The sequence below is a fragment of the Xenopus tropicalis genome, chromosome 1 (assembly GCF_000004195.4).
Source record: "Xenopus tropicalis strain Nigerian chromosome 1, UCB_Xtro_10.0, whole genome shotgun sequence".
Taxonomy (NCBI): Eukaryota; Metazoa; Chordata; class Amphibia; order Anura; family Pipidae; genus Xenopus; species Xenopus tropicalis.
In genome coordinates this window covers 201,996,915-202,023,651 of record NC_030677.2, presented here as the reverse complement: position 1 = coordinate 202,023,651, position 26,737 = coordinate 201,996,915, and the positions used below count along the sequence as shown (strand labels likewise).

The 26,737-nt window shown below is 39.5% G+C and overlaps 1 protein-coding gene across 1 annotated transcript in view; it reads right to left on the bottom strand.

Annotated features, from left to right (window-relative positions):
* Positions 1 to 26,737, bottom strand: part of atp8b1 (ATPase phospholipid transporting 8B1) — a 50,254-nt gene that overhangs the window by 11,627 nt on the left and 11,890 nt on the right. Inside the window, 16 exon segments of the mRNA NM_001030391.1 lie at positions 820 to 932; positions 1,305 to 1,493; positions 1,581 to 1,737; positions 1,900 to 1,937; positions 2,832 to 3,040; positions 3,147 to 3,343; positions 3,658 to 3,746; positions 3,860 to 4,018; positions 5,076 to 5,158; positions 7,646 to 7,716; positions 8,272 to 8,344; positions 9,778 to 9,839; positions 11,202 to 11,300; positions 11,778 to 11,891; positions 12,464 to 12,561; positions 18,474 to 18,649. Coding sequence (NP_001025562.1) covers positions 820 to 932; positions 1,305 to 1,493; positions 1,581 to 1,737; positions 1,900 to 1,937; positions 2,832 to 3,040; positions 3,147 to 3,343; positions 3,658 to 3,746; positions 3,860 to 4,018; positions 5,076 to 5,158; positions 7,646 to 7,716; positions 8,272 to 8,344; positions 9,778 to 9,839; positions 11,202 to 11,300; positions 11,778 to 11,891; positions 12,464 to 12,561; positions 18,474 to 18,648 — 1,926 coding nt within the window. The 5' untranslated portion in view covers position 18,649.

Genomic DNA, 26,737 nt, shown 5'->3' with positions numbered 1-26,737 from the left:
AAGCAATGACTTTAAGTGCCTTGTCCATTATTATGGGTAGCACTCTGTCTATGGCAGGGATCCCCAACCCTTTTTACTTGTGAGCAACAGTCAGATGTAAAAATAAAAAGTAAAATAAAAATGGGCACCTACTTTGAGGCCACTGGGAGCAACAGGGGGTGGTGAGCAACTTGTTGCCCCCAAGCCACTGGTTGGGGATCACTGCTCTATGGCCAGTGTTGGACTGGCCCACAGGGAAACCAGGAAAATTCCTGGTGGGCCTAGGCATCAGTGGGCCCTCCTGCTTCTACCCATTTGGCCTAATTCATGGTCATTACTTATTTTTCTATGGGAACAAAGCAACTAAATATATAGAAGAATAGATTATAGTATGTAAAGATAATAAACTAGGAAAAAGTAGAGACTGAGTAAGAAGTGGATGAAGAATAGTTTGGAGAGTGGGCCCATGGGCTAAGGTTTTCTGACGAGCCCCAGGCATCCTAGTCCGACACTGTCTATGACATACCACAGTGTAAATGGAGGAAGTATCGTAATAGAACATTCATACACTTTGTAGTGTTTTTTTGCTTATGGGCTACTACGAAAAGTATGAGAATTTTATTATGAAACTTGTTCCATGTTGACTGTGGTATGCAGAGAGCTTCTCGTGCACTGTAATGGGATAAGTATTTAAAAGCCTATGAGCTATGACCATTGGTGCAAACTGCCTATAGCATGGCGGTCAGGGAAGTGTTATTTGCTGAGCCATCACAAGTGTCACTTGTTTGTGCAGAATATACATAGAATTCATACTGCAGCCCTAGAACAATGGACACTTACGTCAAGTGCCTTCTGTGTCTGATCTTTGATAGGATTATCTGGATGTAGACGTTCATATATCACAGTATCTGCCCCTTTGCAGTAAAGGCGGATTCTGCCATCTGGCTGACGCACTTTGAAGCAACAAGAAAACAAAACAAAATTATTTGAGACAAAAAAAGAAAAACAAACAGCACCAGTGGACAGAGAAAGAGCATTCACATGGAGACCCCATCCACAGAAAACAAATGTTTGTTTTTTAACTCTGGGTAGGTGCAGTAACCTTTAAAAACGAGAAATCAGAAATTTACTTTTGTTATTCCACCTATATTAGACTGATCAAAGCGGATTTCACAGTGGTTGCCATGGGTTACTACAATGGGGCAAATTTTACCAGTTTTGCTCTGGGTTACTGCTATTGGACAAACTTTGCGTTTTATTACATATGGGGGTTTGTCTAGCATCTTTAGTTGCCCTCTAAGACATAATGAACACCTAAAACTCACCTATTATAGACATTCGTTTTCGGTCACTATTAAAATCCAGGATGGCCAGAACCTCGTAAGTCTTCTCTTGCCCCAGTTCACTAATAGTGATTGTACTCTGGGTTCTAGACAGGAATACAAAACCAAAGTTCCTGGCTGCTGTAACCAAAGCACCCTCATCTGGAGATGCGGCCTGGTAGATCAGTTCCCCTGTAGCGAGCAAAGCAAGGAAATAAATGTTGAAATTCAGACTAGTAAAGGCTGTTGGCTATGCAGGATATTTCACATGCAACTCACCATCTGTCTTCTCAGCCATCACAGTGTGGCACAGAGCAAGTAACTTGAAGAACTCATAAACGTCTTTGTCTTTTCCTGCCCGTATTTGCTCAATCAGATAGTTGTCATGGAATGTGAAGCTTGGATCAGCCAAAGGATTCCAACTGAAGTCCACCTGCTTTAAGGATAGACAGTGACCAATATAAAGATGGTATTATATTGAGCAGAGAAACATCTATAGCTCAACCAGCTCTGGTCACTAATTATATGGTGATCCCTTCTCTGCAGTCTAGATCAACTTTTCTCTTAAAATAGTACATACAGTACGCAGGAAACTTACTTTAGTTTGGCCAGACTTGAGTTCATCGTCATCGTCTCCTGCAAGGTTAAAAAGGACAGAACGTTAATGGAACTACAGCACACAGGTACATGAAAACTTTCTTTTCTTACTGAAATGTGAGACAGGGGTTCCGAAACAGTGCTTATTAGTGTTCTAGACTAATCACTGACATAATGTACCCCCTACTGTAAACTATAAGAATGTTAGGGGTTCTGTGACCATATAAAGGCACAAGGCTGCAGGCTGAGTTATACAGGGAACTCTGAGCATCACTCATGTATTATAAGGGATAATGTACCCCCTACTGTAAATGATAAGGATATTAGCAGTCACTGAAGGGTTCTGTGCCCATATAAAGGCACAAGGCTGCAGGCTGAGTTATACAGGGAACTCTGAGTATCACTTATGTATTATAAGGGATAACGTACCCCCTACTGTAAATGATAAGGATATTAGAAGTCACTGAGGGATTCTGTGACCAAATAAATGCACAAGGCTGAGTTATACAAGTTAGTATCACTAGTAAAAGGAGTAAGGAGTTTAAGTAACCATATAAAAGCCATAAGGGGAGTATTTTAAACTTTGGAATTTTAATATGACTATTATCCTTACAATTCACAGTACGTGTACAATTATTTCTTAAAAATACCATATTTTAGATTTCCAGGGAAACTTAAGTTTTCAGCCTTTATTATTCAGCGTTTATAATTGTGCAATTAATTTCCTTTGTGCAGTGCTAAAAGTAGTTCTATCACTGTACAGTAGGTACCCAACTGAACCTGTAGCTGACTAAGGCAGAAAATCACTTTAACATAGTCTTCCCTATAGCGTCCGCCAGTGGCAAATTCGGTTTACCAGCACATAGATAAAAGATGTAAGCCCCCCTCTTGCTTTTGACTGTGACCAGATAACATTTCTATAGAACAACCTACCATAAGTGGTTCCATTAATTGTGCATTTTTTAAATGTCATAATGTTCTGTGTCAATGTCCCAGTCTTATCGGAGAAGATATATTGGATCTGACCAAGCTGCTCATTCAGGGTTGTCGTCCTGGCTTTGGCTGGCGTGTCCTTAGGAGAGAAGTACATCTGCAGGTCCCAGTTGATAAAGTAACTCTGACCCAAACGAATCACTTCAACACTAGATATTGATCAAAACAATTAGTTCTTCTTGCATCATTTTGCATTATGTTGAGTATCAACCAGTGCTGATATTGAGTCAGGGTTGCTATAGGGCGGTCTCTTACCTTACATAAAGAGAAATGGGCACCATGGTGTTCAGTACAATGATGTAACCCCAAAAGGCAAGAAATCCTCGATATGAGGGACTATAGTTGTTCCCATCATAGAGATACCAGGAAACATTAGCGGCACCTAGCTTTGCTTCCCAAAATGTTTGTCCTATGGCAAGTCCAGCAGCAGCCAAGATTAGAAGAACAAATATCTAGCGGAGAAAAAAAGATTAAAATAAGTTAGATGTGGCCTTAAAGTCAGTATTATGGGTGCCCCTTTAGCCTTATTGAGCACTCAGTTGACTTTGTTATAACATTATTATACTTAATATTCTGCCCAGTGACCACTTCTGTTTACTATATGGAAAAGTTGGACAACTCTAGATGTTCCAAACAAAGTTCTAGAGTACTGGATCAATTTCCATAGGAAATTAACAATATGAACACTGATTCTCATGAAATATAGACATACAGTAGGAAGCGAGAGTGCAAAGAATTCTTCCTTTACAAAGAGCTGCCTAATTACCGTGTAAACCATGTAATTCATGAGATAGTCAATTTTTGTTCTCTTCAATCTGGTTTTCCCACTGTTTCTCATAATCTTGGTATCAGCGCCTATGAGAAAAATGTATCCACGGTTTATTCAATAAATCACAAACAGGTTATTTTTGGTGTTACAGCTTTCTAAAGGTGGTCCCATAGAAAATAAGCTTAAATATTAAACTTACCTGCAAATAAGACCAGTCCATGGCAGTACTCTGTATTTCTGACAGTGCACCCTCGAAGCAGAATTTTATCAGCATCAAGCCCAAAGCTATTGCCTCTCCAGAACAAGGTCCCAACAAATTTATCCAATCGATTATTCGGTTCCTCGCATTCTACCAAACCTATTTCAGAACAGGCATTGTCCAGTCATTTCTAGTGTTATAACAGGATCAGTTTTGTTCTACATTTATATTTTTTTCTTATAGTGGGAAACTACAAATGTTCAGATCCTTGTTCAGTTCTCAGCAAAGACCTATCTATCCACTCACATACAGACCCACACTGACCCATCTATCCACTCACATACAGACCCATACTGACCCATCTATCCACTCACATACAGACCCATACTGACCCATCTATCCACTCACATACAGACCCATACTGACCCATCTATCCACTCACATACAGACCCACACTGACCCATCTATCCACTCACATACAGACCCACACTGACCCATCTATCCACTCACATACAGACCCACACTGACCCATCTATCCACTCACATACAGACCCACACTGACCCATCTATCCACTCACATACAGACCCATACTGACCTATCCACTCACATACAGACCCACACTGACCTATCTATCCACTCACATACAGACCCACACTGACCTATCTATCCACTCACATACAGACCCACACTGACCTATCTATCCACTCACATACAGACCCACACTGACCTATCTATCCACTCACATACAGACCCACTCTGACCTATCTATCCACTCACATACAGACCCACACTGACCTATCTATCCACTCACATACAGACCCACACTGACCTATCTATCCACTCACATACAGACCCACACTGACCTATCTATCCACTCACATACAGACCCACACTGACCTATCTATCCACTCACATACAGACCCACACTGACCTATCTATCCACTCACATACAGACCCACACTGACCTATCTATCCACTCACATACAGACCCACACTGACCTATCTATGCACTCACATACATAAACCCATCCTGACCAATCTATTTTATTTTAAAAAATAAAAGCTACAATGTTTGCAGCAGGTTTCTGATTGGTTGCTATGGGTAACTAGGCTGGTGCAAATTATACTCCTTTTTGGTAAAACCTTCAAAGATTACCACAGGTTGAGAAAAAAAAAAAAAGTACAATAAAGACGTGCAACAAAATAAATCATTACCATCAAACCCTGCCAATTGTTCTTCTTTTTGGAGAAGTTTGTCTGTTATTTCCAGTGACATTTTAAATTTCAAGTTTGTCTCCCTGAAACAACAAACATAAGCGTAATTATTAGTTTTGTGCTGTAGAATTGTGTCACTTTCCCTGGTTTCCACCCTGTCAATATTTATCTTTGTGTGTTCTGGTATATTGGAAATACTGACCTTGGGTGCTACACATTTATGTCACATAAAGCATACCTCCCAACATTTTGAAAACGGAAAGAGAGACAAAAATAAATGGCGCGTGCAGTGTGGCAAATTTTTGACCATGCCTATTTTTGAGACGACACCCCCTAAATACCACTTTCATTTGACTAAATTTGGCAGGTTATTTAAAGTTTTAACACATTTCTGGGGGGTTTGGGGTCCTGTTTTATGTGTTATTACAGTTGAGTCTCAGTTCCCCCAAGAGACCTGTTTAGCTTATTAGTTACAACTGTATCTCAGTACAGGTGGGCTATTTGTAGGCTCTCTACCAAAAGCTACTTATTTAATTAAATGTGAGAAACAATGTTTCTAAGTGCAAGTGATGCTCGTTAAGATTACTGGGCTCTCTGCCAAAAGCTACTTTTTAATTAAATTTGAGAAAAAATGTATTTAAGTGCAGCTGAAGCTTGTTAACTTTCTGGGCTTTCTGCCAAAAGCTACTTTTAATTAAATTTGTATCTTTTTTAGCTTCAGTGCAGGAGATCAAAGGGAAATGAGGGAAGAATGAGTAAGAATCCGGGATTGCAAGTTGAACTGTCAAAAGAGGGGCTGTCCTGCAAAAATCGGGACAGTTGGGAGCTATGCATATAGGAAATGCCTATGTGCCACCCCCCTACCACACTTCATGATTACAGCACCGCTCAAAGAGTCAAAGTCAAAGCACTGTATTCATCGAGGAAGCTACAGATCTCTGTGCCAAACAATGTAGGTCTCACTGGGATCATAGGATTCACAGTGCACACAAACAAGCCAAGGCACACATACATGCTAGGCCCCATCAGCCAATGAATGGGCAGAGTTCTGCCTTTTACTCCAACACTACTTCCTGTTACAGTTAGAGCTGCATCACTTCCTGTCAGCTGATCTCTGAGGGAGCACACAGCCCATCACTAAATGGCGGCTCAAGGGAAAGGATGTAAAAGGGCAATATTTACTGATATATATATTCCAGTTTGGCAAGATTCTTTAATAGGCCACTTAACATAATATAACTATCTGTTGGTTAAGTATTCATTCTGGGGGTATAGTTTTCCTTTAAGTAAATTACCCGCTATTGTGTAACAATGAGATCTAACCAGGCTGAAACAGTGAGTTTGCAGGGTGATTTATATGGCTCTGAAATCCTGGCTGTATCTGTGCTACTGAACCAGTATTTCTGGGTGCATAGTGAGCCCAAGAGAAACATAAGGAGTGATTTGCATGTCTCTGCTTTCAGTTGGTAAAGAAAGGCGTATTCTCACGTTTCTGGTTTTGTAGTGCAATGCCGTGTGTATAGCGGGTGTGTGTATAGCAGGCTTGGGAACAGCCTCTGTTGGAAGAAGGCTTATACCGTATTCATTTCTTTGTGAAGATTGTATATCTTGTCATTCACCTCACCTTAAATATTTACTGGGTGCTGCTTTTAGAGACGCATGAATATGAAAACACCCCTGCTAATTAGCCCACTTAGGCTATCTTAAAAACAAAGAGAGGGTGGATCCATTGGCGATTCTATATATAATTTGATGTGTATATAGCTTTAGCTAGCTTTGTGGTCCCTTAACTTGTCCTAGGAAAGATTCCTGGGAAACTGTTGTGGAGGTGTGGGTGGGCTCTCTTGTGATGGGTGCCATGATGTTACATTGTGTCACAGAGAAGCACACAGTTATAAAAGGAAGGCAGTGTTGGCACAGCACATATTAGTGGATAATATGCTTTAGGGCAGGGGTACAATGCCATCCCACCGCCTAGAATGTAAATCGCCGGTGGCATGGCATAGGCGGTGCCGAAATTTTCCTAAGTCGCTCAAAGTTTCCTCTCAAGGCAACTTCGGCAAATCACGGCACTGCGTATGCCATCCCACGAGTGATTTACATTCTAGCCTGTGGGATGGCATTGCGGGGAGATTAGTCGCCCGGCAACTAATCTCCCCGTGTGTCACTGCCCTTAATATATGATTTATAAAGTCCAGCTCTAAGTCCTTTGCTTTGCTGTGTTCCAAGCCATCCATTAGACATGTCTAAATACGTTTCTTCTTACTACAATAGCAGTTGTATGCTCCTACATGCCAGGATACATCAGCCAATGAATGGACAGAGCTGTGACTTTCACACCCTTCTTCCTGTTACAGTCAGGGCCCTGCATTTCTTCCTGTCAGGTGATCAGTGAGTGGCGCACAGAACATCACAAAATGGCAGCTCAAAGTAATAGATGTAAAGGGGCAATATTTACTCATGTGTATGACATATTGGTAAAAGTAAGTAACAGAATGGCCATGTTGCATTTGGGCACAGTTTAGGGGGTTAAATGGTTAAGCAAAGATTTCATAAGAAAGAAAACCTACCCGTCCAGCTCTGCAGTCTCTACATAGCACAAGCTGTTGGGATCTGAGCTCGACAGCAACAGTACATCTGCCTGTCAGAGAATATACAAAAAGCATATCAGTTACAAAGAATCTCCGTGAGAGATTAGAAACCTAATCTAAACAAGGTTGTGGGTATGAGGTTATCTCGGGTGTTTATCGTGGCCAGATTTATTTATGAATAATATGGCAAGCGTTCCACTTGTCCTAGTGGCTTCCCACTAGTTCCTTAAAGGAACAGTTTGGTGTAAAAATTAAATTGGGTAAAATAGACAGACTGTGCAAAATAGAAAATATTTGTAATATAGTTCGTTAGGAAAAAATGTAATCTATAAAGGCTGGAGTGGGCAGATATCTAACAAAATAGCCAGAACACTACTTCCTGCTTTCAGCTCTTAGTCAGTGACTTTGGGGGGGGGGGGGGGGGGGGGGGCACATGGGACATAACTGCTCAGTTTGTGAGCACACAGGTCAGATTCAAATGCAAACTAACTGACAGTTATGTGCCATATAGCCCCCCCCTCGTCACATCTCTGATTGGTTACTGACTGCTAACAGCCTAGAGAAGTAAAGAAGTAATTAGGATGAAATAGATACTCCATACTCACAGGAACAAATTCATTTTTGTTAATACGTATGATGTCTCCAACATGAATATGCTTCCACTTTGTCTTTTTAAACCTAAATGAGGAAGAATTTGTTTTACTGTAATGTATATAATAGTACAATATATATATATACCCTGCCCCTTTAAGGATAGCCTTGCAGCTAAGAAGGTATTTATTCGCTTAATCACTGAATGGTTTCTTTGGAATAGGTCATGCCATATAGAGAGAAAAGCAGGTATGGTCTTTCTCCCCCAAAGAAAATATATTCTCTTTTTTCGCTAGGTTAGGACTGACGCAAGGACACTGCCTTGATGGGGCGCGTCAGCTTATGCATACTTTGTACAAACCGTGTAACCAAACGTGTCTCTTTTTACTAAAATGCAGATATTTTTCCTTCAGTGTGTGCAAAATTGGTTTTTAATTTTCTCTTGAAGCTTTATAATGGAGTGCTGGGGTAATGTGTATAGTATATAATATATATATATATATATAATATATATATATATATATATATATATATATATATATAATATATATATATATATATATATATATATATATATATATATATATATAATATATATATATATATATAATATATATATATATATATATAATATATATATATATATATATATATATATATATATATATATATATATATATATATATATATATATATATATATATATATATATATATATATATATATATATATATATATATATATATATATATATATATATATATAATAATATATATATATATATATAATTATATATATATAATTATATATATATATATATATATATAGCAAGACAATGAGCCGCACACACAGGGACTTTGTTAGAAGACAAAAAAATATTTAATGAAAAAGATCCAATGTTTCGAGCACCAACTGTGTTCTTCCTCAGGGTTTTTGGTTTGTCCCTGAGGAAGAGCACAGTTGGTGCTCGAAACGTTGGATCTTTTTCATTAAATATTTTTTTGTCTTCTAACAAAGTCCCTGTGTGTGCGGCTCATTGTCTTGCTATACACATGGTTATTGCAAGCACCCGGGGCATTTGATTATTATTAGGGTGTGCTCTGTTCTTTTCTGTATATATTATATAGATATAGATATATAGAGGGAAAATTAGTTATTTTGGTGAGTTATAACTGGTGAGACGCAGCACTGCAACTATAAAAACTCAGCCATTCATGTGCAATAACATTTGAAGAAATCATCTACTAGAAGCAAGATCCCTTGTAAAAAGGCTCTTTAAAATACCAAAGATCATGTGAAATAAGAAGCCATACAATTGCTTTGAAGCAAAGTTACAGCCTGTAGCAAAGTATAGTTTATTAGAGAATACACTGCCATAGCCAATACTGAGAATTGCCTCTGCTACAACACACATAGATTACAATCACTGGGGGGCGCCTAACATTTTGGGACCCCTTAGTGATTTTTCCTTTCCTTCTCCTTTAATATATATTTATGAGAGAAAGTAAACGTTTTGTCACCTTCCATCTGTAATAACTTCAGAAGGGCGGTTGTTTATTTCGTTGTCCATTTTATGCCGGGCCTTTAAAGGAAAAAGGGAGACAAGGTACAGTTTCAGTACAAATGATGATAACATAAGACAAAAGAGAAGAACACTATTAGCCACACAAGGTCTATGCCACGCATTTAGTTTTCTCTGGTAGAGAAAAAGCAACATGTGGTCCTAAAAGGATCTGGGGTAAAAATACTCTCCCCGACTTCACCACTCCAGCTGTTCATAAACTACAAGTCCCAGCATCCCTTGACACAGATTTAGCCGGCCACACATCTTCAGATTTTAGTCTTCCTCTGACAAAAGTCTGGTAACGATTGTAGGTTTAAATGCAATGATCTAAAACTAACATTCAGATTGAATTTGTAGGATAAAGTACTAACAACCAATCGGAGGATGTTCTGAACATAAAATAATTTTCAGAAAACAATTATATGAAAGTGACATCCCAGAAATACATTGTAGGCCCCCAAGGATATCGTCAGATACTCAATACATGCACAGATTTTATCCTTATCCAACCAAAATTTCATAATCGACTAAGGGTGAAGACACATTGTGCTACTTAGTAGTAGCTACTTTTTGATGGCTACTAAACGCTAGAGAATACACTGCCATAGCCAATACTGAGAATTGCCTCTGCTACAACACACATAGAGACAATTATCAGTAAATGATCAGCATTGTTTATTTTAGTAGCCACGACAAGTAGCTGCTACTAGTAGCTTCCGTGTGTTTTCACCCATGGCAGGAAACTTACCAGGACAATGATTTGGAGCCCACACATAGTCCGAAAATCATACGAAACTAGGTTTTGTATGATTATATCCATGTATGGCCAGCTTTAGCATGATTTGTTGAGGGTGGGATGGAGTAAAGCCCTGCCTGCAGCTGTTGAGGGTTGCTAAGAGTTGTACTTTAGTTTGAACTTCAGTTACATAAACCATATACACCGACACCATCCTCTAAAGCAGTGATCCCCAACCAGTGGCTCAGGGACAACATGTTGCTCCCCAACCCCTTGGATGTTGCTCTCAGTGCCCCAAACCAGGTAGTTATTTTTGAATTCCTGACTTGGGGGCAAGTTTTGGTTGAATAAAAACAAGATTTCCTACCAAATAAAGCCCCTGTAAGCTGATAGTGTGCATAAAGGCTGCCTAATAGCCAATCACAGCCCTTATTTGCCTCCTCCATGAACTTTTATGGTGCTTGTGTTGCTCTCCAAGTCTTTTTACATTTGACTGTGGCGAACGAGTATGAAAGGTTAGGGACCCCTGCTCTAAAGGCTGCTGTGGGTTCACAAGTCCTATCCCCACTTTGGGCTTCTTCTCACGGCAACAGAACCTCTTATTTTCTGCCTTGAACTTAAACAATGCCCGTCAAAACACTTACAATGTCATCCACGAGATCTTTGATAGCAGTTATTCCCAGCACCAGCAGCAGAGGAATCAAGGTGGTTGACCATGTGACAGTGGATATTTGGGGAATGGTCTGAAATAAAATATAAAAAAGCCTTGTAAAGATTTGCATATTATGGTATAAACTATATATATATATATATATATATATATATATATATATATATATATATATATATATATATATATATATATATATATATATATATATATATATATATATATATATATATATATATATATAGATATATAGATATATATATATATATACGGATAATGATGCACCAATGGGATGCTGAAGTGTGGAAATGGCGACTTCCAATTGTGCACTCTAGGAAGGACCTTTTTCACCTGAAGTTAGGCACTGAACAACTAAACTGAATAAATGCATCTTCTTTCAGCCTCAGCTACCAAAGTAACTATTCATACACTTACTATGAAAAGACCCACTTTTAGGAGCCTATGCGGCAGCCAGTATTATGCACCCATGGCTCTTCTTCATTACGGCAGAATGATTAGGAGACTTGAAAAGGAATTCTAGTCGTATTACCTGAAGGATGAGTAACACCAAGAAATAGGCATTGGCAGCTCTTTTGAATTGTTCATATAAATTAACTGGCAGGAAGGTGATCGGGTTGTATTTGTAGGTCTTGATTGCATTTCCCTGTTGGGAAAGAAATACCATGTAAAATGCATTTGTGAAAAGACCTTCAAAAGAAGAACGTGATTTGCTGTCTAAACTATCTCTAATTTTTAATTGGTCGTTTGTATATGGCAGATGGAAATATTAAGTGGTGAATGTAAAATTATTTCTCCTTTGTTTTGTTTTCCCAACTCCTGTGAAAGTGTTACTGTCTCTGTCGGCAGTTTCAGCTTTGCGGTATTTTCCACTGTCTCACTGATAACTTCATATCTTCTCCAGCAGCTCTCCTGCAGTTTGGTAATGCCATCCCTGAAGAAGCCATTATTGAGCATGGCTTGGCCACAAATTGGTTATTACCCAATGTAATTGGTTATTTTTATTGCAGTTTCCCATACACATAAACAAACCCACCCCCCTTTCTTCTTTATACAGAGAGACGGTATCATGCAAAGATCTCCTTGTACAGCAAACCTGCCTACTCAATGTGATTCATCTTTTTCTTACAAAAGAATGCCAGAGGCAATGATACACAAATATGCATCCAAACAGGGATAGGCACGGCCACAAATGAGATATAAATACATTATACGTACTGCATATTTGCTTTTCTTAAGGCACAGGAACACTTTCTTCTTGAATTCTGGCTGATCATAGAAATTCCGATCATTTGCTTTTACTTGCCAGGTACATTCTGAAATATGAGGAAAAAGAACAATTACCATAGGTCTTATTTTGAGAAAATATATAAGCAGAGATATTACTAGGAAGAGGTCATATTAAAAAGACTGCAGGTATTGGAACTAATATCCTGAAAACATGGGCCCTGGGGTTCTCTCTAATTTAGATAACCATACCTTAAAGCCGGCTATACACGCACCGATAATATTGTACGAAACCTTGTTTGGTACGATATTCAGTGCGTGTATGGCGGCTCGACAAGATGACAGATATTGTGAAAAGCTGACAATCACCAGGTTAAAAGATTTTGATTGGGCACCATTGAAGGCATTCGAGCAAAATCTACGTTCAGGGCTGAATAGGCAGAAGGAGGTAGAATTTGTATTGTTTCTACCTCCATATCGGACGATTCAGCCATGAATGTCAGCGGAGGGTGGGAATGATATTTCGTGCAACCAAAAGATCGAAATTGCTATGTGTATGGCAACCTTAAGTCTACAAAAAAAAATGTAAACATTAAATAAACCCAATAGGGTTGCTTTGCCACTAAATATGGATTTAGACCACTTCGTTAGTATCCATTACAAGCTACTGTCTTATTAGAGAGAGAAAGAAAGTCATTAAAAATATTTAATTTTATAAAATGGACTCTATGGCAAATGGCCTTCCTATAAAACAGAGCTTTTTTATTTTTGTTTATTAGTTTTTTATTTGTTTTAGGGGTTTTTTTTTTTTTATTAGTTTTTAGATACCATACATGTAGTAAAATGCAACTGAGCTCTTCACTGAGACTAGTGGGGATAGGGTCATTGGGGAAGAGGCTGTGTGGGGTGGGTATGGAGATAGGGATGTTGTTAAGAGAAAAGGATACAGGAGGGGAAAAGTATGAAGTATGGGCAAAGAGCTGTAGAGAAAATGGGAGAGAAATGGTGGTACAGGGTAGTGCAATGAAATAGAAGAGAAAGAAGGAGCTGTGAGGGCATAGAGGTATAAAGATTTGGGAGTTATGAGATATGTAGGAGATATGAGAGCACAGAGACTGAAGGAGCTCTCAGTAGGAAGGAAAAAAAAAAAAGATTATATAAAAGCGAGACCAGAAGAATGCTGGTAAAGGAGCTGTGACCAGGGTTAATGGGGGAAGCACATAGGGTTGGGGTAAGAGCACAGAGATACGAAGGCATGAGGAGGAGGAGGAGGAGGAGGGAACTACATGGAAAGCAAAGAATGAGTAGTAGGAGTTGTAAGATAGTTTTCAAAAAGATATTGGTGCTACCCAGGTACTATCAAACAAATAGGATTAGACCTCAACACAAAATCCGACATGACCGTTACTATTTAGCATGTGGCTATAATAAGGAAAAAAAGTACAAGATAAATATTCACAAATGACATTTTGAGAGTTATAGATATAACCAAGTGTGAATGGTTTGCACACAATGAAGGCAGCCCTGCCTCTGCCAGTCTAGCGGGTATTTGCCTGAATAATTCATTGAATGCCAGTTAGCCATGTAACGCTGTCAGCGTCTCATTCAGAGGTAAAGTTGGCACAAGGAAGGCCGTGTATCACATGACTAAATCAATCAATATTTTACTCTACTAATGGGAAAGAACATCACCTGTAATTAAATCATTTGAATTAGGTGCCCAATTCTTTTATCCAGAAATAGAAGCCTTTAACGGGTCATGACCCCATTATTCCTATGCCCAATGGCTGCCACCCCCAACTTGATGCTCTGTTGACCTTTGCTAAGCTAGAGATCAGCTGAAAAGGTGTTTAGATCATTTAATGGGCCATTATACCATTATTTTGTAGATAAAAAAAGAGAAATGCTGTAGGACCATGTTTAATTGTACAAAACTTTTACTAGTATTGCATGTCATATATCATTTCTTCTGTGAAGGGTACAAATAATAGCTGGTGTCCCTGTCCCCCACCCACACACTCTAATGTGCACCTACAGTACATTTAGGTGTTCACACAGTATTACTATAGCTCTCTATAAAGAATGATTGGGCACAAAGAGGTCAACCTTTCAGGTTCCTGAAGAGGAGGTTTCGCCATTGGAATAGGAAGGGGTTCATTACTACACCCAGGTTATTGAATTCCCTTCCAAGAAACAGGGTAATGTACTGTATGATTTAGTAAAAACTGGGTTGAATGCCTTCCTATCAGAAAATGCCATATAGAGTAAATGATCAAGGGAGGAACAAGTTAAGGTCCCCATACACGTTAACATTCGCTCGCTTGGCGAGATCACAAAGCGAGCGGATCTTCACCCAATATCCCCACTTATGGGTGGGCGATATCGGGGAACATGTAGGCTAATTCAATAGTTTGGCCCTGGGACCAAACGATCAAATTATAATGGGGCAGTCGGTTCGGGGACCGCATCAGGTCAGAATTTTCTAACCTGGCCGATCGATATCTGGTCAATTTCAGGCTAGATATCGGTCGCGCAGGCCCCTCGTTTCTGCCCCTACACGGGCCGATAAGCTGCCGAATCGGTCTAAGGGACTGATATCGGCAGCTACAATCGGCCCGTCTATAGGGACCTTTAGTGATCTAGAGGCGATAAGCCAAGAGTGTGTCAGAATAGCTAAAGCTATAGCAATTAAGGGAAAGTTGTGCTCACCACTAAATTTTAAACCATTAGGTGGGTGTGCAATGAGGCTGTGACCACTAAATTCATATAAACATCAACAAGAGCCCCTCTGCACTCACCCATTATCAATATATCAGTCCGAATTACACATACATACATACATACATACATACATACATACATACATATAGGGCATTAAGACATTCTGTGCATTAAGCTACCAAGATATGCCCTCGCCTCCCAGGGATGACTGATCTAGTTGGCCAGCTTGAAGTATATTACAATATATGGACAAACAATCTCTGTAAAGCTTAAAGGGGTGGGCATTGTTTGGAAGGGTTGGAATATTTTTTTATAACCTCACTCTAAGTGATTACAGTATTTATGTCTTGGTATAAAAAAAAAAAAAAAGTTGTGCTTCAAATCTGTACAGTTTTTGAAAGGTGGTGCTGTAGTTAAAGGAGATGTAAAGCCTCAAAACAAATTAAACATATTACCAGCTTTTACAGTGCTAATATAATGAATTTGATGGAACAGTGCCAGTTAAGTTTGGTCAACTGGCTACAGTCATCTAATAATTTAGTGAGCAAAGAAAAGCCTTGTGATGTTACTCTGCTTAGAAAATGAAGTTAGCGAGCAGAGAAGAGTCAGCTGACTTTTCACTGGTCAGTTCTAAAAGAAACAACATATAGGGGCAAATTTGTTAAGCGGTGTAAAACGAATTGCCTGAAAAAATGGCGTAAAAAGCTGTGTATAGATCGCTGTCCGAACGCCAGATTTTACTCCATTATTATACATAAGTTCCGGTGGAAGAAAAACCGCATTAAAAAATTACGCCGATTTTATGCCGTTTTTTACACAGCATAATAAATATGCCCCTAAATTTCAGCTGACCGTGGGCTTCAAAAGTGCTCAGTAGGGCTGTCAGAGCAATTTTACCTTAAAGGGCACATATTGTGTGAAAAACAATATTATGTCAACAAATTGTACTCATCTAAATGTAGAAAGAATGGTCTTTAAAAAGTAGCGTTTCGGACTGATTTATTGAAAATTTCTCCAAAACCCTACTAGTCCCGCCCATCTGTTCCACTTCCTGCTACCTCCTTTCCCAGGCTGTGCAAGGGAGCCGGCGGCACTCAGCACACTGCACTGTAGGATAGGAACCAATCAGCAGCTGGGCTGACCTGATAGGGAACTGAAGCTGGTCTTTGCTTGTGTAACTGCCAGGCTGTGATTGGCTATCCACCTCCTACTGGGCTTATGGCAGGGACCATTAGGACACGCCCACCCCTCATTTGAAACAGGGACCCGAGAGTATATTACTCATAATTGCCTACAAGATTAGAGTTTTTTTTTCATTTATCCTATATATGTCTCCTTTGTTTTAAGGGTTTACATTTCCTTGAAACACAGACACTCATAAAAGCATAAATATTTATGTTTTTGTTTAAAATGCATTTAAACTAGTATATATGCTCAGATTTACTGCTGTCTGACACTTGTTTGCCAAATAGTTAAATCCACATCTTGCGTGGCTAATTGGTATTCAGTCTAGATGCTTGCTGCCGGCAGAACTGGTTTGTAAGCAGCTCTGCAGAATGTGTCTGCCCTGAATACTGATTAGTCTACACCTTGGGGGTGTAATGGCACCTACTTTAAAAGAATGAGAGATAAACTCATTTAACTAAATTTTGTTTTTGTGGGGCCCCAAAGTTATGCCATTGGAGGAAAGTGTTAGCACCTTAAACTAAAATAAAACTGGACATTTAATCAACAGGATGATGTGCTGGTTAGAAGTTTTGATTCATTCTGCAGGGCGGCACCGAATCAAGTTTACTCTTCACTATGAATCTACATCATAGAGAAATTTACATTTTTTTCTTCTAGTTTTTAAGATATTAGCAGTTCTTTAACTATTGATATAATGTATTTGAGCCAGAGGTGTCAACCTGCTGTTTAATTTTTAAAATTAAGTTAGTGAGAAGTCTTGTGATGTTGCCCAACACAGAAAATGAAGTCACTGAGCAGAGAAGCGCTATCTGATGTTTTACTGGTCAGTTCTAAGCAAAGAAACATCACAAGACCTTAAATTCAGTGTTGGACTGGCCCACCAGGATACCAGGAAAACTCTAACTAAAGCTGGCCATACACGCACCGATACTATCGTACGAAACCTCGTTTTGTACGATATTCAGTGCGTGTATGGCATGTCGGCGAGTCGCAGGAAGCTGCTGATATCGGCCGACTCGCCGATCGGCCAGGTTAGAAAATTTTGATCAGGCGCCTGACCAAAATCTGCCGTCGGGGCTGAATCGGCAGAAGGAGGTAGAAATCCTATTGTTTCTACCTCCTTATCTGCTGTTTCAGCCCTGACTGTGTGTGGCGGATCTGACGATGTTTCGTGCGACCGTTAGATCGCCACGTGTATGGCCAGCTTAACCATTTGGCTTAGTTCATGGTCATTCCTTATTTCAAAGAGACTAAACAGATATAAGAATAGATTATAGTATGTTAAGATGAAAAACTAGGAACTAGGTTGAGTGAGGAGTGGAGGAGAAGTAGTTTGGAGAGTGGGCCTCTGGTCTCCCAAGTCCAACACCGTTTATATAAAATTAGTGAGAAAAAGTAAACAGTAGGTGGAGCTGATGATACAAATTCATTATTATATTATTTATGTATAATATCAAAGGTACAGTAGGCACAGTAACAATTAGCAAACGTGTGTTCACATTTTTAAAATAGGCATGCACGGGCCAGAATTAGTGCAAAAAAATGTCATTACAGTAATGATGCTTCATTGTTATTTGTATATGACAATAAACTTGAAACTTGAAGTGCCCGGTGTGCCATGGGCCCTTAATGGAAAACTATACCCCCAGAATGAATACTTAAACAACACATAATATATATCATATTAAGTGGCCTATTGAAGAATTTTTCCAAACTAGAATATATATATATATATATATATATATATATATATTCAGTTCATTCAGGTGCAGGCACAGGTAGAGGGATCATTAAGCGTATGGAGCGTATTCCCGGCAATCGATTTTCAGGCTGGATTCGGCCCTCATCCCGAACCAATTCCGGGATTCGGTGCATCCCTATTATAAACATGGTTATTATGCAATATATGCAATATATTTTTACAGAGACTTACATTGTTCGGGGGTATAGTTTTCCTTTAAAGTTGGGCTCAGTATAGGGCCAGGCTGCAGCAAACTGGCCTGAGCAAGTCTGAAGCACAACACCCATAGTTATAGCTAGGAGTAATATCACAACTGCTGACCTTAAAAAAAGGTAACAATTGTACCTTTACCTTTAATTACAGGTTCCCGGCTCTGCTCTGCCTGTACATTTCTCCTGTTCTGCTCAGGCTCATCAGTCTGGGGGCTGTCCAGTTCATCATCTGTTTCATCATCGCTGTACGGAACCACATCATCATTTGGCACTTGGGAATCGTCCTCATAGGTCGACTCATAATCTGTATCCATGCTGTAAAGGGAGAGAATTAGTGCTCTGATTGATAAGTCTTTTTTTCATTTATTCTGCACACACTGAAAAATATATGTCCATCAAGTTCAACCATTTGTCCAGGTGAATTCGAGTTAATGGTGAGGAAACTCTCTAGTTTACCCCAGAGGGTGGTAAAATGCTTTCTGGGTCCAAATGGGCAATTGGACCAGTCCCTGGATTAGTTTTGTTAATTTTGCTAACCTTGGATTTTCTTACTTGTTGAAAAGCCATCCAACCCCTTCTTGAAGCTATCTAATGTATCTGCCAGTACGACTGATTCAAGGAGAGAATTCCATAACTTCACAGCTGTCACTGTAAAAAAAACAATCCCAACTTGGCCAGTCTTTCTTAATAACAGATTTCCCATACCCTTTACCAGCTTAGCTGCTTTTCTTTGGACCCTCTCTAACTCAATAATATTCCATTTTATGAACCAAAAATCAAAACTGCATTGGCATATTCTTCTTCATATACAGTAGTCCCATTGCCATCATGGTGTCGGGAAGGAATTTTCCCCCCTCTGCGGCAAATTAGAGAGGCTTCAGATGGGGTTTTTGCCTTCCTCTCGATCAACTAGCAGTTACGCAGGTTAAATACAGGAATTAAGGTTGAACTTGACGGACGTGACTTTTTTCAACCTAACTTACTATGTTACTATGATTTCCAGTCAAATCTTGTTCCCCACACCATGGCATTCCACCATTGCCATGATCTCTAATGCATATGCTACTATAATATTTTAAATGTTAGAGGGTAGTATATGAAGAAATGGAGCCTAAAATAAGGCCCAAGGAATCACCAATTGTTTTTTTCCCACCCTAAAAAACGGTCACATTGTGGTGACTTCTTGCAACCCCAGCATGACATCTCCTTAATTAGGGACCACATCAAGTCAACTGAAAAGTCTCATTTGCCCTGTTGTAAGTTGTGGGCTAGATGTAAGAGATATGTATTCCTTATCCAGCCATTGTGTTCTTAAGTGAAAATACATATACTGTAGCACAAATCAAGGGGCTGGAAGGGAGGACCTTTCCCCTCTGAGTTTAATTGGAGACACCTTAAGGTTTCTTTCCACCCCTCCTTTGGTTCAAATAGTGGCTGCAGAGGAATTATATCACAAAAGGGTTTGAACCTGATCAACATGTGTCTTTTTTGATCTGCAACAACTATGTTCATATGCAGCAGCTGAAGAGATTATTATAGCTAAATCCATATCTATCATATTGGACACAAAGAAAGAAGCTATGTTATTGTTTGCGCTTGTCCAGGAAAACCAAATGAGAGCTGGAACACAAAAATAACTGCAGAATATACAGTAAAATAAAAGCAAATGTCAAACCTTCCAGAAAACAAAACAGAAAAGAAACCCTTGACTTAAGCTGAACAATGGCTGCTCATATGCACCGGAGTCATTGTAAGGAAGGCTATTCACACGATGAAAAGGCCAGAACCTTATGTAAATAATTAAGCAGATTAAGCACTAACTTCTGGCAGCTGTACCGAGGCCTTTCCAAACTCCTGGCTATTTCTCTTTGGATGTGAATTCTGAAAATATTTGTACTTAATGGAAAAACAATTTACTGTAGATAACATCAGAGTGATAAGCAAGCCAAAAAGCTGGCCATACACGTGGCGATCCGACGATGTTTCGTACGACCATCGGTCGCACGAAACATCGTCAGATCCGCCACACACCATTCAGGGCTGAATCGGCAGGTAAGGAGGTAGAAACAATAGGATTTCTACCTCCTTCTGCCGATTCAGCTCTGAAGGGAGAATTTTGGTCAGGCGCCTTCTATGACGCCCGATCAAAATTTTCTAACTTGGCCGATCGGCGAGCCGACCGATTTCAGCAGCTTCCTGCGATATCGGTCGGCTCGCTGACATGCCATACACGCACCGATTATTGTACGAAACGAGGTTTCGTACGATAATATCGGTGCGTGTATGGCCACCTAAAGACAACTGTATTTTTTGTGCTGGAAAGTTAATGGCCATAGATGGACCAATTTGGCGTCCAGCTTTTTATTTGCCCATTTAAGGTACCAAAATGATGGCCCTCCCGAGGGGAGATTGGTCAGGAAGGCTGGCCAGGCAAGAATATATAGGGCCTATGAATGTGGCCCTCTCTCAATATCTGCAGCAGGCCACTATGTCAAATTACCCAGAAATACATTCTGCAAATATTTGTATTGGCTCCATCCAATATAATATCTCAACAGTCTGAGCATAAAAAACGCAGAGAGCCAACAGCTCCTCTATGTATAACTGATGAGTTCCGGGAGGCACAGGCGCTAGCATGTTCCTACACACATCTAATGAAACATTCACACATACGGTGACAAACACATTAAATATTTTACTCTCACGTGCATGCAAAGTTTCACTGGTAAGTGGCAATATGGGTGGTTACATGTGCCTGAATAGGAAGCATGATATATAACACAGTGTATTACCCTGCCTTATCAACCCATGCAAAGATTTGTTTTTAACAATTGTTTTTTTTTTTTTAAATTATTGCAGGAAATCTTTAGCCTGTTGCTGTTCCCTAGCACTCACCACGATACTCCTTTCATAGACTGGGTTACTAATGACAGACACAAGCAAGCATCGGAAAGGGACGCTGTTCCCACGTAATTACCCAGGCTTAGGCGCTTCCCAGGTAAAGTCACCTGACAAGTCATTAGACCAGAAATTGTAGGTAATTAAGGAGTTAATGGAGGGATTTGAGCGGTTTATCCTGCTTCCAGAGCTGAGGATCAAGTGGTAAGGGCATTTAATTGCCCTGACAGATTAGTACACCAGCAGGTAATTAGTGTTAAAGCCAATGGAGGGGCAATTCTGCAAATTTGCTCAGGTGGCAAAATGCAGGGAATCTCCCTGTGTGCTGCTGCTGCCCTGAGAGTTCTAATTTCTAGAACCGTGACCAGCCAGATGAAGTAGGCAGAGCCAAACCTAGAAATTCAATTAAAATAAATGGGAGCGTGGTTGAAAGCCACGGCAAGCAGATATAAAACAGGTTCTGCAGGAAGTCAGCTATTAGCCAGGTACCCAAGGTGCATAATGCTCATTGTAAAGCACTGGCAGCTGATTCACACAGTATCCTCTCCTTATATCCTCTACAAACATTTCAAACTTTACTTGTGGCCCCATGGTCTTTGTACTGCTAAGTAGAGTTGGCTTTGGGACCAGAATGGCTGGAAAGTGTAATTACATTAGGGGTGCAAATGTCAATACATCAGGGGGTTCTTCCAGCTGTTAAACTGCAGCAGTCGGGGTGGGAGCTGAGAGTTCTCAACAACAGTTGGGGGCTTTTAGGATTGCTGTGTTCCAAGAACTGCTGGAGGGTATCTCTTACATCTAGGAACATTCATACCAAAGTACCAACTCTTAGCAGCCAATGAGAATTTTTATTTTCATTAGGCAACTGCATGTTAACAGATTTTATTAATAAGATTAAAAAGGTAAAAATATAGGAAGGGCGGTATTTTTTTTCCAGAAAAGGTGGCAACCCTATTTCCAGCTCATGACAACAAGTACAAGTCCAAACATAGGGCACCAAATCGCCTTCACTGACTAAAGTAATTGCCTGAAAGCACCAGTGCATGTATTTCGCAACTGATTTTTCCTTGAAAATGCAACAGTCTATGTCACAAGCAAAGCACTTGCACAAACTCCTACAGGGGATTCCCATAACAGGAAATCGCAAATACCATAACTGCCTCGGTATTTAGGTTAAATATTTTTGGATCTATAAATCAGATACAAACATTATATAATATGCAAGAGCCATTAATATCCTTATTAATATTAATATTCTTACAAATAGAACTTAGTGATGTCATCAGTTATAATCGGTGCTTAATGATGTAATTTATGTCACCAAAATTTGAGTACAGGTAAAGGACCTGTTATCCAGAATGCTCGGGACCTGGTGCTTTCCGGATAAGGGATCTTTCCGTAATTTGGATCTTCATACATTAAGTCTACTAAAAAATCTTTTAAACATAATTTAAACACAATAGGATTGTTTTGCCTACAATTAAAATGGAGTCTATGGGAGATGGCCTTTCCATAATAAGGAACTTTCTGGATAACGGGTTTCCGGATAAGGGATCCTATACCTGTATTATAAAGAATAATATACTCCCTCTTGTAGAACTAGAAGTCACATCAGAGCTCCAAGACATATATAGAAGCACATTATGCACTATATATATATATATATATATATATATATACAGTATATAGTCTGTAACACTTTATGAGCTCCATCTTAGTAATGAGACCCAATTAAGAGCTCTGTCACTTTGCAAGGTATGATGTGAATTACAGGGTGGTTCCTCCATAATATCAGATGGCATGCATGCAGCCAGGTATTTCAGAGGGCTATCAAAACAGACACAATCTGGCAGATACAAAACACGAATTGCAACAGAACCGCTTCCAGCTGAAAGATTGCAGCAGAACCTATTTCTATTCAAAAGCTGACAAAATGGACACCATTCTTTAATTACAGGCAGTGGTTTAAGAGTACAGAAATAGGAATTCTTGGAAACATCAAAGAAATATTCTGCAAGGCACCCCCTTATTGCCTTAAAAACACCTATGTCCCAATTGGCCGCTACTGTCGTAATCTGACCCTATGTTTAACTTTTAAGCATCCTGCCTCCACATGTAAGTTTGAGAACTGGCCCTTCAAGACTTTTATCATGATAATAAGGTTAGATTATCCTACCATAAAACCCTTAGGGCCTAAATTGCCACATCTTTTAGTATGTATGTTACAGCGATTCTGGCATTTTTATGGGGTACTTTTTATCTCTAAATGACACTGTTACATAGCAAATAATTCCCTCTGCCATTTAACATTTTATTCTTGAACCAACAAATGTATTTTTTTTAGTTGTAATATTGGTGTGTAGGCGCCATCTCAGTGCATTGTGCCCCTTCCCATAGTTCTGCTGATCGGCAGTGCTTGCAGTAAAGTGTGACTAAAGTTTATCAGAGCACAGGTCACATGGCTGTGGCACCCTGGGAAATTAAGAATATGGCTAGCCCCATGTGACATTTCAAAATTAAATATATTTTCCCATGACCGTATACCTTTAATCATGGGTTACATGATAGTTAGAATGGATCACTTATAGCCCATTTAAATCCAGTGAAACTTTCTCCCATGATCGCTGGTGACCATACAGGTAGTGCTCTACTGAATCCCCTGTCTTCTTTTTAGATTTCTCAGTAATGGAATCCATCCCGTGTTGCTGTTTGGCTTCCACTTTATTTACATTTAGCTTTTCTGATCATTATCATCTCTTACAATGAACTGGGGTCCTCTCGTAATACTAAATATCTAAATAGAAATACCATCAGTGGTGCTTCAAGGTCAGGTTTCTCTGGTCAAGGACTTATACATTTTTCTTCCACTCACAGTATTCTCCCAAGTGTAAAGGCAAAGGCATTAATATATGTTATGTCTTTTTCCTCATTGTTTAGCTTTTACATCCCTAAAGAGTCGCAGAAAACACCACAGCTATGGGTTTAAGTTCATGCATTTGATGTAATCTGGGAATCTCTGGACAGAAGGAAGCGATCGGGAAATAAGCAATGGTGAGCAATATACACATTATTCATAACCTTTGTGGCCTATAAGGTGTAGAAATAAGGCATACACTTGGGGTTGAATGTGTTTAAGCCCAAAACGTCACAAGGGCATGGAACAGACAGAGCTTTTGGAATGCTGTGGGACCTGAAATGGTAAATTGACAAGCACCGCACACATAAGGAGCCAAGAGCATATTGCAGTATATACCTGTGTGCAGCTCCTCCTTATTACTCTACTTGTGTTTCACTTAATTTTATGTCACAGCAAAATCAGACAGTGACAATTAAAGCTCCACAAACAAGATAGAAAATGACTACAACTTGTATCTGGGCTTCTGTTTTGGGCAGGGACGATCTGAAGCTCCGAAGATGCCCCCAGTACCCCCCCCCCCACATCATCTTTTTTACTGATTCCCTGCTTTGTGCTGCTGTCACTTACCTGAGCTTAGGGGCCCATTCACTATATACTGTATATGTACACTATAAATGTCACAGTATAACCTGAGCTTAGGGGCCCACTCACTATATACTGTATATATACACTATAAATGTCACAGTATAACCTGAGCTTAGGGGCCCACTCACTATATACTGTATATATACAATATAAATGTCACAGTATAACCTGAGCTTAGGGGCCCACTCACTATATACTGTATATATACAATATAAATGTCACAGTATAACCTGAGCTTAGGGGCCCACTCACTATATACTGTATATGTACACTATAAATGTCACAGTATAACCTGAGCTTAGGGGCCCACTCACTATATATATACACTATAAATGTCACAGTATAACCTGAGCTTAGGGCCCCACTCACTATATACTGTATATATACACTATAAATGTCACAGTATAACCTGAGCTTAGGGGCCCACTCACTATATACTGTATATATACAATATAAATGTCACAGTATAACCTGAGCTTAGGGGCCCACTCACTATATACTGTATATATACAATATAAATGTCACAGTATAACCTGAGCTTAGGGGCCCACTCACTATATACTGTATATATACAATATAAATGTCAAAGTATAACCTGAGCTTAGGGGCCCACTCACTATATACTGTATATATACAATATAAATGTCACAGTATAACCTGAGCTTAGGGACCCACTCACTATATACTGTATATATACAATATAAATGTCACAGTATCACCTGAGCTTAGGGACCCACTCACTATATACTGTATATATACAATATAAATGTCACAGTATAACCTGAGCTTAGGGACACACTCACTATATACTGTGTATATACAATATAAATGTCACAGTATAACCTGAGCTTAGGGGCCCACTCACTATATACTGTATATATACAATATAAATGTCACAGTATAACCTGAGCTTAGGGACACACTCACTATATACTGTATATATACACAATTTAATACTGATGAAGTATTACATGGCAGGGTAGAGACCAGTGCATTCTGCTGCAGAATGAACACTGATGACCCCCTAAGCTTAACTTCTTAACAGCAGCCCAGAGCTCACTGAGCATGTGCAGTGTCACTGACACACAAATGGCCTGAAAAGATCCAAAATGGGGAGCTGTTGTGAACAACTTTGAAGGACTGGAGCATTACTGTTATAGGGCTGCTGGACCTATGGGCTGGTGTAGTAACCTTACTATATTTATTACAGCATTTATAACTATATACATTTACAGGCTTTAGTACTGCAAGCCTGCAGAGATGAAGAGTTCACAGCTATATGCTTAAGCTGGCCATACACGCACTGATATTATTGTACTAAACAAGGTTTCGTACGATATTCGGTGCGTGTATGGTGGATCGACAAGACAACCGATATCGCAAAAGCCTTGGATTTTGATTGGGCTCCGTTTAAGCACCTGAGCAAAAACGACCATTCAGCATTTAGGGCTGAATCGTCAGATAGACGAGAGTGGAGAGTACATCAGATATTGTCATATAGTAGGGTACGTCAGATAGGGGTAGAGTGGAGAGTACATCAGATATTGTCAGATAGTAGGGTACGTCAGATAGGGGTAGAGTGGAGGGTATGAACAATCTTTCCTGAGACCAATGGTGGAGCCTGGTCAAGAGGAAGGGCCCCAGAGCTAATTTTGAATTGACTTCTAACCAAGTCTGCAGCTTATTGGTCCATGTTTGGGTTCAAAATAACTATTCTCCAACTGATATATAATCAGACTTGGTCAGGAGTTTGTTGATAAAGCTAAAAATAAGGACATCGAGTTGGGTAATAAGGAATGAGCATAAATCCTAAGTGAAGAAACTCAAAAGCTTCTCTGAGTTATTTTAAAGCCAATTTTTAAATGTCACCTGTGGGGGTTACGTCATTCTGCAAACAGGACATGAACCCTGTCTCTCAGACCTTTAAATGGTTTATAATGACTTAACCAAATTGTCCCTGAAGTGCCTGCAAGAGAACACTCATTGGGTGCCGCATAAGAACC